We start from the raw sequence: 12,542 nt of genomic DNA, 5'->3' as shown, positions 1-12,542 counted from the left end.
AATAATATAAAACTAATATTAATAGTTTTTATTATCAAAATTAACACCATAAACTAGCAATTAGGGAATAAAAAATATATTTTTATACTTAATTATATCGGCTAGATTATAAACTATATTTACGAACCGGGTAGCAATTTCGCTTACTTAACTATTAATTTAAATAAATTAATATTTCCTGTCATATCAGAATCTTAATCTACTACCATTTCTCTAAAAATGACTCTTTTAGCAATTACAAATAAGATAACAGGATTCCTCTAACAACGCGATTATGTTACATTTGCAAACAAAGAATTAGGATAAATATTAGGAATTACAACTACACGTATCTCTGATGTTCTTAACGTGCTAGCATCCGTACTGATTCTCAACCGCAAAAATCGCAATTTTATATGGAAAAGGTGTGATATTATTCATTAGTTCTAGGCATTCTACGCATCCCTAGACTCTGAAGGTAGAAATACGTCTATTTTTGAACATACGAAAACGGTTGTCTTCAAACTTAAATCTGGACACGAACTAGATAAAGACAGGCGTACGTATGATGTATTAGCTGTGCTACGCGCACTAGGCGTGATAAATAAAAATCGAAATTGGTCACTCAACGGTGAACCAGTAAATACATCGCATTTAAGTTTATTACCTACATATGAAGTGGATACAGGACTTGTTTACTAGTTTAGCTTTGGTTATGAATTTGATCTCTGAGTTTTAATAATTATTTATATCTTGTATCATTAGTAATTTACTTTTCCAACTGACTTGTTCACTTATAATTAAGCTAATATTATAATTAATATTAGTTTAAGACAAGTCATAATATAAATATTCTTAATAGCCTACCTTCGGTTAAGGATACAGGTTTATCTATTTTGCTACAGAGCAATAAGTTCTAACCACAAATTTTAGGGTAGCGAATAAATACTTTTACTTTATACAGTTCAATAAAGTACGCAGTAACAATGAAGAAACATCTGGCAATTTCCTTGCCTGGGAATTGGGCTAATCTGCAGCCTATATGCACCAAGATAATATTCCTCCTAGTGGCCTGTCTTGCTGTACCGTGGCGAGGCTGCCTAGTTGTCCATCGAGCGCACTGTTGCGCTGCCTGTCATTATTTCAGGAGAAGCAGGCCATCCGGTAAACAAATCTGTCCAAGGCAGGAAAAATTACAAAAGTGCTATACTCTATAGGATATTCACAAAAGATATCCAAAACCGCTAAGTTCAGTTTTTGCGATGGCCAGCAATATATGGAATTAATAATACTACCAACCAAAGGAATTCCTTTCTACTTGGGGTTATATCTATATTATGGATATATAAACTTATATAGCATAACTAGCGATCCGTACACTACCATTATTATATACCGATATGACCCTACGCGCCCCACTTAGATTTAAATTATCCCTTTCAACATGACACTGAGCGCCACCACCGCCAACATTCTGAGCTTCCTCAACCAGCGTGAAAACCTCGAGTTCGCCAACAAGGACATCATAACCTAACTCAACACCACCTCGCATCGCATGTCGGACGTCCTCAACGTCTTTAGCGCCATCGGCATCATCGACAGGCACACTCGGACCTACTCCTGGAAGCGATGCGATGTTCTGCTGCGGTTCTCCGAGTTCGTTCAGAAAGTCGACTCGCCTGGCTGCAGCATGGGTATCTTAGAGCATACCCGGACCGTCGTCTTCCTACTCAAGACCGGCCAACCTATCGACAAGGTTCGACGCACCTACGACGTTCTCTCTGTACTGAGCGCTATTGGCCTGGTCGTAAAGAAGAGTAAGGCGTGGTCCCTCGTTCAGCTGTCGTACATCTAGATCCAGCAGACATTCCCCGTGACACCTCTCTCAGAGTACGACACCGGGATCCTGGACCTACCCTGCATTAGCTTCAGCTTTGATCCTGATATGTGAATTGATTCGTTTTATTTTCGCAACACTATAAAAATATGTATATACCTGCTACTTTAACCTATAATAATCAATATATTAAGCAATTACGTAACTAATAACCTCACCTACGCTTACTTCGACAAAAACTAAAAATATCTATTTTTTTTAAGAAAATGTAACTTTACCATTGTTATTATATATTTTTTAACCATTCCTTCCTACCGCAATTTAATGAACTTTAGCGCATTCAAAGTACCCAATTTCACGCGAATTTCAGCCTCCGCATCACTCATAGCGTAGCAACTAAACATTCAATATGTGGACCCCTTGAAACACGTATCTCATGAACCGAAGACTAAGAACAGCAAAAAGAAAGAGAAGAACCAAATACAGAAAGAAATGACTTCAGAAGACGTCTTCCGCGAGTTAGAGAACCTAACACAGTAGATTTAAGAGTGCAAGAAGGCCACATAGCTCTCTAAAGATAACACGAACAAGTTCCAAAATTTGAACCTAGATTAGATCCTACCAGTCTCGCAAAACCAAGCAAATGATGCTACAAACGAGGCGGACCCAAACGCTAATGCAATTGACTCCCTAGAGGCCCTCGGCCTCGACAAGCTCTCGACCGAAGACCGCATAGCAGAGATGCGCAGGCACCCAGAGCTGCTCAAAATGTTCATCAACGAGTCCAACAGATAGAAGTAACTGGTGAAGAAAAAGCGCATCGAAGACGATTTCAAGAAGCGTAAAGCGCAGCAAAATCGCGCTAAAAACCTGCTCCAAGACCGTTATATTCCACCCATTACTCCCCTTATCGATAACTTCATAAACCACAACAAAAAACAGCTCTAAGACGGCCAATTTTATCCAGAAGTCTCCCAGCGGAGATCTCAGTAACAGTCTTTGGAGCGGGAAATCAAAATCAAATAGACATTGGCCAATAAGGACTACTAGGACGCAGAATTCGAGTAGCGCGCGATTGCGAAGCAGTTGAAGCCGATTGCCGAGAAACTTCTTCCTCAGACGTTCATTTTGCAGCGCAACAAGTTGCTTCCGATCGTTTATTTGGCCTCAAAACTCGCGTTTTTGCACGATGTTTCTGCTGCTTATGCGGAAATTCATGCCAGCAACTGTCAAATCGAAAGTGGCAGTCTCGTGATTTCGCGCGAATTTCGGTGTTTCAGGGCCGTTCGAGACTGGAAAAATCAGAGAAATTCAGCCATTTTGCTCTAGCGCAAGACGCGTGAATTCAACAACAGAATGCACTTCAAAAGACGAATCGAAAGCCTAAAATCAATCAAAGAATTGTTACTGTAAGAGTATAATAATAATGTTTTTCTAGGTGGAATTAGCAAAAGTTGCGAAAATGTCAGTAAAATTCACTCATTTTTATAGTTTTTGAATCAGCGGAAAATCGCTAGAAAGGGACTTATTCAGATCGTTTTGGACAAGGTGGACTAAGTTAGCACTTTGGAGTATGTTCGCGAGTGCGAACTGAAAGAATACAACAAGAAATTAGCAGTTATGAAGGCTGATATCAAGTAGAAGAGGTAGGCTAGCAAAATGCCAGTTTATACTAGTTCTACAGATCCAGCTTTTCAGCCTGATATTACGAAGGAGCGGTTGATTTTGGACAGTTTGGCCGATAAAATTGAAATTTACTCTGTCATTGTGGAGTGCATTTATAGTTAATATGTGAGTATTAGAAAGGACGATTTAGAAAATTAGTGGCGTGCAACCGGTGGAAATTTTGTCTATTTCATAGTTGACTAAGAATTTTGCATGTAAGCATGCAAGAAGGCAAGAGAGATTGGATTAGAAATAGAAGATGGCGTTTGGGGTGGCGCGGAGAAGTATAAAACATGGATGTAGAGTACTGGGGAATAAGTTGTGCCTTAGTCTGGTGCAAAAGAATGAATTGAAAAATTGAAGTCAACATGTTATATTATATAATAATATTAATACTAACTTTCAAAATGGGCTGTGGATCGGCAAAAAATAATGTCCCATAGACAGAAGACTAGACTAACGCTATTAACCAGTAATAATTAATCTTAGCATAGCAAATTGAAAAATATCCTATTGAAAACATAAATAGTATAAATTATAATGGCTAGAAGTTATTTTTACTAAAAATTAAAGGTAGTTTCAACTTACCGTAAACTATTGTTTTGTCATTTTAATCAAAAACTCAGCTTATAACGTTTGGTGTTACAGTTGTAAACTGCACTGATTCACATATAGAATTTTATATATTAAATCCATTATTTGATTTTTCTTTAGCTCGAGTTTCAAACTTAGATACATTCTCATCAGGCTTGTAGATTGAAAATCGAAATGTATGTTTTATTGGTCATGGCCCTGGGTAAAGTGTAATCAAAAAATTAGGGAAAAAGCATGGGTTTTTAACTAATTTTTTTATTTTATCATCGCATAACGACTAATTTTTAGAATAAATAGATGATTCAGTAAAAACTAACATATCTTAGAATTAACATCCAATTTACGAGCTAACTAGAATTAAATTGCAGGCGAATTAAATAGTGGTTATAGGACCAATTTGGTTATTGAAAATGGTTAAACTGTTTTGTATTAAATATAAAATACAAGGGTATGGTCTATATATGTTGTATTCTAAATATAATAAATAAGACCCAATTAAATGGATTGATTTGAATAATGATGAGTTTATAAATAACCTTAACGATTATGACTAATAGGAAATAGATTATGATAATACTTAAGGGTAGCTATTATACACAAGGATTCAACAAGCTAATAATTTAGAGTAATTAATTGGAAATTCATAGTTTGGAGGAGAAAATTCAGACTCTATATTAAACCATGATATTTTAGACTAAATTAATAAATAAAGCCTGCCTAATACGTTGTAGTCAACACATGATGATGATGATGTTATGAAAAAATTAAAGATATTTGAAGAATTTGCCTTAGGTGAAACGGAGCACAAAAAGCCTATTAGTGCTAAAACTAATAAAGGATAGAGCGAGCCAGATATAGCTTTTATGAAAGGCTAAATGACACCGGTTTAAAATATACAAAAAAGTGTTCGTATATTTGAACCATTATAATTATAGAAATAACTTACGCCCTAACCTTAGCATTAAAATCGATAAAATGATAACTAGGCAAAATCATAAGTTATATTTGGAGATTAGTCATATTAAACAGATTCTGAAACATAGGATTAATCAACATTTTAACCTAAAGGAACCCCAAAAAATAAAAAAAGTAATAAAACACTACCAACGCATTAATCCTCATTTGTTAAAGTAGATGATGAGACTGTGCCTAAAGTGGGGTTAGTACTTAATGAATTATCATAGTAGGTTCTTGAGGATGAGTATGAGACCGAAGAGGAAGAACTTAGTGAAATAGAAAATATTGACGAAAGTAATAATAATATAGATAAACAAACCGCAGAGAAATAACTGAATAGAAAGTTAAGCATCGATATCACTGAAGCACAAGAAAATGATGCAAAGGAAACCAATTAAACAAAAGTTGGTTCGACTTAGGACATGTTATAAAAATAATAAGAAATTTTAAAATAATATACTCCAAAGGTTGAAAAAATAGAAAATTAAGACGAGTATATTCATGAAAAATTTTCTAAATAGTAATTATAGGAACATATTGATCTTGAAGAATTGTAAAAAGACCAAACAGAAGAAGAGACGAAAGAGGAAACTCCTGAGCTGGCTCCAACATATATAAGAAACTCATTTACAGAGATTAAACCACAATAAATCTTAGCCCCAATAGCGTAATCGTCATACGAATTATCAAACTCAAGACAACCTGAGATGAAAACTCTTTCTCAAGATATTCTGGAAACGAGTTAAACGACTAACACAGAGAAGCAAGACCCCCTGAACGAGTCGTCAGAATCAACTGGAATAGAGCCTGAAGATGAGCTTGAGGACCAGCCATCACCAGAAAATCCTTACTCCAGAGGTGTCATTTAGTCCTCCATGCTGGAGGAAGGGAAACCATCAGTGCTGGTGTCATCAGCGGTCATGAAGCCGACAGACCTCAGAAGATCAATAGGCGACATTTCCTTAATCCCCAAAAACAGCGAGTGACTTTCTTTTAATCTGTCTACAATTTATCTACAACGCTTAGAATGTTGCTAATTTGCGGTGCAAAGACATAGAAGGAGGATAATAAAGAGTTCGCCCTTTCCAACTCGAATCTGGACATCGAGCACAAAATCAGGCTCTCCATTTACTTTTCCTCACTCAACAACTACGCAAAGCGCCGGGATTGCAAAAATATTAATGTAGTCATACGGTAATTATATGAATTTTTGGATCAGAAGATATACTCTACACAGAATTTGGATGAGATTCAATGTCAACTAAAGTATCTCTAAGAACACGTGGGTCAGCTGATTGGATAAACTTAGAACTAGTTAACCGTTGAAATGCCATCGTTGGAATAAGTTGACAAGCTTGAGGTGCTGTTTAAAACGGAAATGGCTCATTATAAATCTACACTGGATTCATATCGCAGTCAGATCGAAATTTTGATGGAGCAGAAAATCTAAATTAAAACTGAATAGTGTGGGTCACGAGAATCACAGTAAGAAAAAATTGAGCAACTAAGTATAATTAGTAATCAGTTGCAGCAACTAAAAGAAGAATGTTTTGGATTAAAAGAATCAATAAACAGTCAATTTCCAGATGATTTCGAGTAGAAATTCTAAAAATATTCATCCAAGTTTGATGATATTTGCTAATAGAAAAAGAAAGATATTGTGCAAGACCTGTCATATATTAGAGAATAACTTTCTAAAGCTATACAATTTAATAAGTGCAATATAGAAGAATTAAGTTCAGCATTTTTCATATATCAATAATAAAATATAACGTAAGCATAACAATACTAAAACTAAATCAAAACTTTAGAAACTTAGATTGTCCGGTTGACGAGTTAGAAAGAAGTATAAAGCCAGACAATAATAAAACTACTCAACCGGACGTCAGACTTAGAAGATAAAAATAAAAACAATATCTAGCATATTGAAAGTATACGCGATGAGATACATATTTTGAGTTAGGACTTAGCCACATTAATTGTAACGAGCCGCAATTAAAAAGACGAGTTTATTAAAATACTAAATACATTTTAATGACATTTACTATTATATATTATATAATATAAGTATTTCCCTTTTCTTTAAATGAGTGAATTTGTAGATAAGATAATTATCAAAGGTATCTAGTACGGTTTTGTGCGAAAAGAACTCAAAAAGACGGATGATGGGGATTTATGGCACTATTGGTCACTATTTTTCTAATCATCACAAAATCTTGAATTATCTCACTTTATCAAAAAGGTTACTTTCATTATAGACCCGTCTTTTAGCAAGCCCTAGCGATCAATTTTGGACCCACCGTACGAGATTTCAGTATTCGGTGTGAGTTCATTCACCGCCTTCATTCACGTCTACTTCACTGACGATACCGTGGCCCCGCAATTCTTCCCAGTTTTCATTGAGATAAAGCCAGACTAGCCGTACTCTAGACTACTGAAAAATGATCTGCTAGTGTTTGCACGGCCTCGATAAGCCTTTTACACGCAGCTTTGCAAAATCGAGCCTCAGCAGCGCCTATCAGGCCTAAAACACCACCTAAACCCTGAGCAGTACCGGCAATGGCCGAAGAACGACACAGAGTATACAGGAACCGAGAGGTCAATAGCTGTGTACAAAATCGACGAAATCCTAAAGGTAGTCGAGAGGAGCAACACGAATGCGAAGGAGGAGAGGCAGATTGTGGAGAGCATCATCGACGATGAGAGGAGGAGCCACTGACCAATTTTGATCACTTCAAGTTTTCCAGACGTTGCTGGATGGCGTCCATTTTGAGGTCTAGCGTGCTCAGCGAGAGCGTGTCTGGGATGGCAGTGGGGTAGTTTTGAGCTAGCTGGCCAGTGAGGATTTTTGCGTGCAACTACGATTTTAGACGCTCGATTTGTGGGGAGAATACGCTGGAAACTTTGGCTTTTGCGCACAGATATGAGATTTTGAAATCGAAAAAAAGAAGTGGAAAATGATATTCAATTTGAATTTTCTTGAAAACGCACAATTTGCTAAAAATATATATTGGCGAAAATAGACATTAAAATTGATTTTTCGCTTCGCCAGTAAGTGACTTTCGCTTGCTGAAAGAACCTAAAATGAACATAAATTTGTACTTCGTGAAGAATATTTTACGAGTCAGAATTTGCTGTTTCAGCGTCTCCAGCTCTAAATTCTTTCTGTAAAAATTTATCATTTTTTTAAAAAAGCGTTTCTTGAGATTGAACTTTAAATTGATATCAATTTCCACTTCATTTTTACTCAAAAAGTTAACTTTTTCTGTTAGTTGAAACCATAAATCGAAGGTTGTGCATTTTATCTTAAGTAATCGATTTTCGATGAAATCTAACGTTTTGATAGTTGTGGAAAACGATCGATTGAGGTAGTTGAAAATGAGTTTTTTCCTGTAAAATTCAGTAGTTTTAACTAAGTTTTGGCACTTAATAAGAAGCAAAAATTTAACAAATGTTTGTTATTTTACTGATAATTGACGCGATACGATAATTTTTTGTTCTAATTGAGTGAAAATGGAATACTTGTGCCAATTTTTGAAGATTTTTTGATAGTTGTGAAGCCAGTTGCCCGGGGTTAAAATATGAACCTCTATAGGTTCAATAATGTCATATTATATAGCTTTTTAGTTACAAAACTGATTCTAGAGATCTTAGGAATACGGAATATACTTAGTTACAAATTGATTGTAGATATCTTAGAATGCAAAGTTTGCGGATTATTGTGATGATAATTTCTATCTCCAAACGTTAAAACTTAGAATAGCGATAAAATTATTAGACTAGAAAATAAAATTATCTGCTTTTAAATATAAGTTCTAAATCTGATCATAAACAGATATTAATTATTAAAAAATTGAGAGAAGTGTAAGTTTTTTCATATGTTTTTGGATCAGTTTCAATCTAAACGTAGCATTTGTTAATCGCTTATATTTACTGTAAATTTCTGTAAAAGATTTAATTTTAAGTTTTTTTAAATTCATATGTGAGATATATAAATATTTTATGTTTAAAAGCTTGCTAGTAACTGCGTTAATGTGTAAAATTCTGATACAAAACTATTTTTGAATAAATTGAACTGCTTATCTAGCTCGTTATAAAACATATTCTTTATTTTTAAGATAGAAATACTACTTTTTTACAATTTAAAAGAACTTATCTTATATTTTGAATTTAAAAAATCGCAGTGCTAAATCATTTTTTATGTTATAAGATTATTTTTTAAGCATAATAATACGCCAACTTGTTAATATTTTGAGTTTGAGATTTCTATTTATAATAAATAATAGTGATTTAACAATACATTGTTGTCTAGTTAAAGTTGAAATAAATTTTTTATCCGAGGGCTCTTATTCTGGAACACTACACTTTGCCTATTATTTTCTTTTAAAAAGTAAATTATCTGGAAACTCAGATTTATAACTATATTTTTTAAGTTAATCGTATAAATCATTAATTTGATAGCTTGTTGACTATGGATATTGTTAGTTTTTAATAAAATTATTTAACTTATCCTTATCTTCATAAATAGATGATCCATCATCGATTTTTGTTGTTCTATTTATTAAATCTTAAGTAAGAAGATCCTTTTAATCCAAATTTTTAAGTTTAGTTTTGTATAAATTTAGTTAGTCAATCAGACGTGATTCTTCAGTTGTATTAGTTAATTTATGACAATCATTTTAATAAGTTTCAACCTAATTGAGAAATTCTTCTAACTAATTAATATTTTCAGTATGTTATAGATTTTCTAAATTATTATGTACGTTCTCTCCAGTATTTTCATTTAAAGATTATGAGATATCGATGTTATTAGGATTGTTATAAGGACTTTAAACAGTTAGTTATATTTGAGAATCACTTTGTTCTACTGAATTGCCATTGAGCTAAGACTTAAAACTATCAGTAGTATGGTTGCCTAATTACTATTCGTTTTTAGCCTTATAGATTAATCTTTTAATATCTTATTTATTTTCATCTTAAAATTCGATCTTCTATACAAATTTTTTGTACATCCCAAGATCTTTATCAATATCAGTTTATATAACATAGTCTTACATTTAATTACTAACATCACATTAGATTTTTTTATTCTAATGAATATTTTTTGAAATTTCTATAAATTTTTTACTTAATACTATTCTATCATAATTTTAATCATAAGTAACAAGTCTAATTACACATAACTAGATTAATTTTTATAGACCAAACATCAATAGGCTTTTATTATAATAATTAATTCCTTTTATATGATTCCTCCAATTGACAAAATAATGAGATATCTCATGATGTTTTATATGTTAAAGCATATTAGCTTATTTTATAAAGAATTATTTCAAAGTTGTAAAATATTTTGATAATTACTTTATCTAACCATTATATTCTATTATTTAAAAACGATTATATCTATTAATAATATGTTGAAAAAAGTAATTTGTAATCATGTACTGTCTTTTCTTATTATATTATTCTAATTACTTACTTTATTTATATAAGTATTTTATAGCAATGAAAGATCTGAATACTAGTTTGATATTTAATACCTCTTAAATTTTGTTAACTTGTCGATCAAAAGATAATTCCCTCCATAAATCAAATATTGGTCGGATCTAATATTTTATTGACTAATATTTCTGATATTATTTTTGCCATCGTTAAAAAATTAGCCTAAGACGGGGAATATTATCCACTTTGAAAATTGATGTAATATTTCCAATAGTAGGGGATAATATTTATTGTAAATCTTTAGCTAAACCAAATACTCTATTATTAATTTCTTTTTAGCCTATTTATGAAGTAAATAAGGCAGATTAATTCAAAGATATGATAAGAGACTTATTTAATGGTTCTTAGGTCGAATCTTCTGATGAAATTGTAAGTGTATCTAAATTCGAAAGTGGCGACACAGATCTCATTAGAAATAAAATAAAAATAAAAATATAATATATCAATAATAAATTAACACTCCTAATTTCAATAATGCAAATTCCTCCATCATTTTCATTGTATCTTATGGCAAAGAAAAAATAACAAAATGCATAAAATCAGTTTATTATCAAATCAACAGCATAACCTATAGAGGAAGTTAATGTATTTCATATTCCAGTTTCAAATGAACCTTATTAAATTCCAGGAACGAAAATAGGAATCTTAACTGAGGAGGACTTAAAACCAGCTTAAAATACTGACCACAAAGAAATGCTATTAGATGAGGTTTAAGCTCAACTAAATTTATTAAAATCTGTACTTCGTGATAATGATAAAAAAGAGAATGTTAAAGTTTCACATGATTTGTAATTAGAAGAGGCAGCATAAATATTATCACATACTTAATAACTTGAGTTAATGAATGAATTAGTTACTGTTAGAAAAGAATTGTAAAAATTTAAATCAGAAAATTCGGCATCTTATTAGTAAAAAGAATAAGAGGCCATTTTATCATAATAGATTTAGTAAATGTAAAGAGAAGAATAAAACCAAGTAGTATAATAAAACATCAGAGCCAAATAGATTGAAGAAAGAATGAAAATATAAAAATTAAAAATTAATGATGAAAATGCTAGGTAAGAATATGTTAGATTGAAAGAAATCAATAATCAACTTAACAAGTCAAACAATTCATATCACTCCGATCATGATGAGTATCCAAACAGATACATCCATTAAAGTTAAATAACTGAGTAAATTGTTACAGCCCCAAAATAAGCAAGACAAGCCGATATCAGATCCACTGAGATTAATCCGCCATATTAATCAAATATTGATGAATTATACAATTAAAATTATGTAAACAGTAGATCTCTTGAGGGTAAATAACGAATTATTTGTCCATAAAGAAAAAGATCTGATCATGTAGATAAATTACCGCACACTGATAGAGAGAAAAGAGAAATAATTAAAAATATAGTGGATGATGTTACTTATTAAGAAATGTAAACAACTCCTCAACTTATGTAATAACATAAGAAGAGAAAATAAACTTACGATGATGTGGCAAAAAATCCATAATAATAAAAATAAGAATATCTTTAGTAATTGTAAAATTAAATATAAGATATTGAAACTTACGATAATTTTGATTAAGATTAAAATTACGATAAATATGAGTATATTAATGAACCAGAAGTATAACGCCCAGTTAGTAAAAGATAAGTCAACTAATAACAATAATTAACCTATTATGAAGACGATTACCAATAAAAGCTTAAAGATATCAAAAAATAAAGACAAAATAGAGAAGAACCTGAAGTATCTGGAGTCAAAGTGTTTTTACCATAAATAGGAAAAGATGTTGTAAGGAAGTTAAAACAAGATTAACATGATATGTAAGAGGCTAACAGCAGCCATTTGAGATTTAGAAAAGATATTAGAAAATCAACAATAGGGGCTCATATTTCGGATGATATATTTAATGAATTATTTGAAAAATAATTAGGTTTGTATCTTTAAACAGCTTTAGAAGCTGCTGAATAAGAATTAAATTTATGATTTTATTTTATTCATTTATATATTC

The 12,542-nt window shown here is 32.1% G+C and overlaps 8 protein-coding genes across 8 annotated transcripts; 7 read left to right on the top strand and 1 right to left on the bottom strand. All coding sequences in view use genetic code 6, as the record gives it.

The window, feature by feature from the left end:
* Nucleotides 1-219: 219 nt before the first annotated feature.
* Nucleotides 220-711, top strand: SS50377_26996 (E2F/DP family winged-helix DNA-binding domain-containing protein; the record flags this gene model as incomplete). Its single annotated transcript, XM_067910796.1, has 1 exon — nucleotides 220-711. One exon carries the CDS (start codon nucleotides 220-222, stop codon nucleotides 709-711), a length of 492 nt encoding a protein of 163 aa, XP_067761483.1.
* A 712-nt stretch (nucleotides 712-1,423) lies between these two features.
* Nucleotides 1,424-1,930, top strand: SS50377_26995 (E2F/DP family winged-helix DNA-binding domain-containing protein; the record flags this gene model as incomplete). Its single annotated transcript, XM_067910795.1, has 1 exon — nucleotides 1,424-1,930. The coding sequence occupies one exon, from the start codon at nucleotides 1,424-1,426 to the stop codon at nucleotides 1,928-1,930; it is 507 nt and encodes a 168-aa protein (XP_067761482.1).
* Nucleotides 1,931-2,140: 210 nt separating this feature from the next.
* On the top strand, nucleotides 2,141-3,829 carry SS50377_26994 (uncharacterized protein; the record flags this gene model as incomplete). The annotated part of the gene is made up of 1 exon (XM_067910794.1): nucleotides 2,141-3,829. The coding sequence occupies one exon, from the start codon at nucleotides 2,141-2,143 to the stop codon at nucleotides 3,827-3,829; it is 1,689 nt and encodes a 562-aa protein (XP_067761481.1).
* A 59-nt stretch (nucleotides 3,830-3,888) lies between these two features.
* SS50377_26993 (uncharacterized protein) lies at nucleotides 3,889-6,018 on the top strand (the record flags this gene model as incomplete). Its single annotated transcript, XM_067910793.1, has 1 exon — nucleotides 3,889-6,018. The coding sequence occupies one exon, from the start codon at nucleotides 3,889-3,891 to the stop codon at nucleotides 6,016-6,018; it is 2,130 nt and encodes a 709-aa protein (XP_067761480.1).
* A 41-nt stretch (nucleotides 6,019-6,059) lies between these two features.
* Nucleotides 6,060-7,070, top strand: SS50377_26992 (uncharacterized protein; the record flags this gene model as incomplete). The annotated part of the gene is made up of 1 exon (XM_067910792.1): nucleotides 6,060-7,070. The coding sequence occupies one exon, from the start codon at nucleotides 6,060-6,062 to the stop codon at nucleotides 7,068-7,070; it is 1,011 nt and encodes a 336-aa protein (XP_067761479.1).
* Nucleotides 7,071-7,118: 48 nt separating this feature from the next.
* SS50377_26991 (YEATS family protein) lies at nucleotides 7,119-7,751 on the top strand (the record flags this gene model as incomplete). Its single annotated transcript, XM_067910791.1, has 1 exon — nucleotides 7,119-7,751. The coding sequence occupies one exon, from the start codon at nucleotides 7,119-7,121 to the stop codon at nucleotides 7,749-7,751; it is 633 nt and encodes a 210-aa protein (XP_067761478.1).
* A 10-nt stretch (nucleotides 7,752-7,761) lies between these two features.
* Nucleotides 7,762-10,944, bottom strand: SS50377_26990 (uncharacterized protein; the record flags this gene model as incomplete). Its single annotated transcript, XM_067910790.1, has 1 exon — nucleotides 7,762-10,944. One exon carries the CDS (start codon nucleotides 10,942-10,944, stop codon nucleotides 7,762-7,764), a length of 3,183 nt encoding a protein of 1,060 aa, XP_067761477.1.
* A 64-nt stretch (nucleotides 10,945-11,008) lies between these two features.
* On the top strand, nucleotides 11,009-12,517 carry SS50377_26989 (uncharacterized protein; the record flags this gene model as incomplete). Its single annotated transcript, XM_067910789.1, has 1 exon — nucleotides 11,009-12,517. The coding sequence occupies one exon, from the start codon at nucleotides 11,009-11,011 to the stop codon at nucleotides 12,515-12,517; it is 1,509 nt and encodes a 502-aa protein (XP_067761476.1).
* Nucleotides 12,518-12,542: the final 25 nt, after the last annotated feature.

This window comes from Spironucleus salmonicida, chromosome 7 (genome assembly GCF_000497125.1).
Source record: "Spironucleus salmonicida strain ATCC 50377 chromosome 7, whole genome shotgun sequence".
Taxonomy (NCBI): Eukaryota; Fornicata; order Diplomonadida; family Hexamitidae; genus Spironucleus; species Spironucleus salmonicida.
This window is presented reverse-complemented; position numbering and strand designations above follow the sequence as displayed.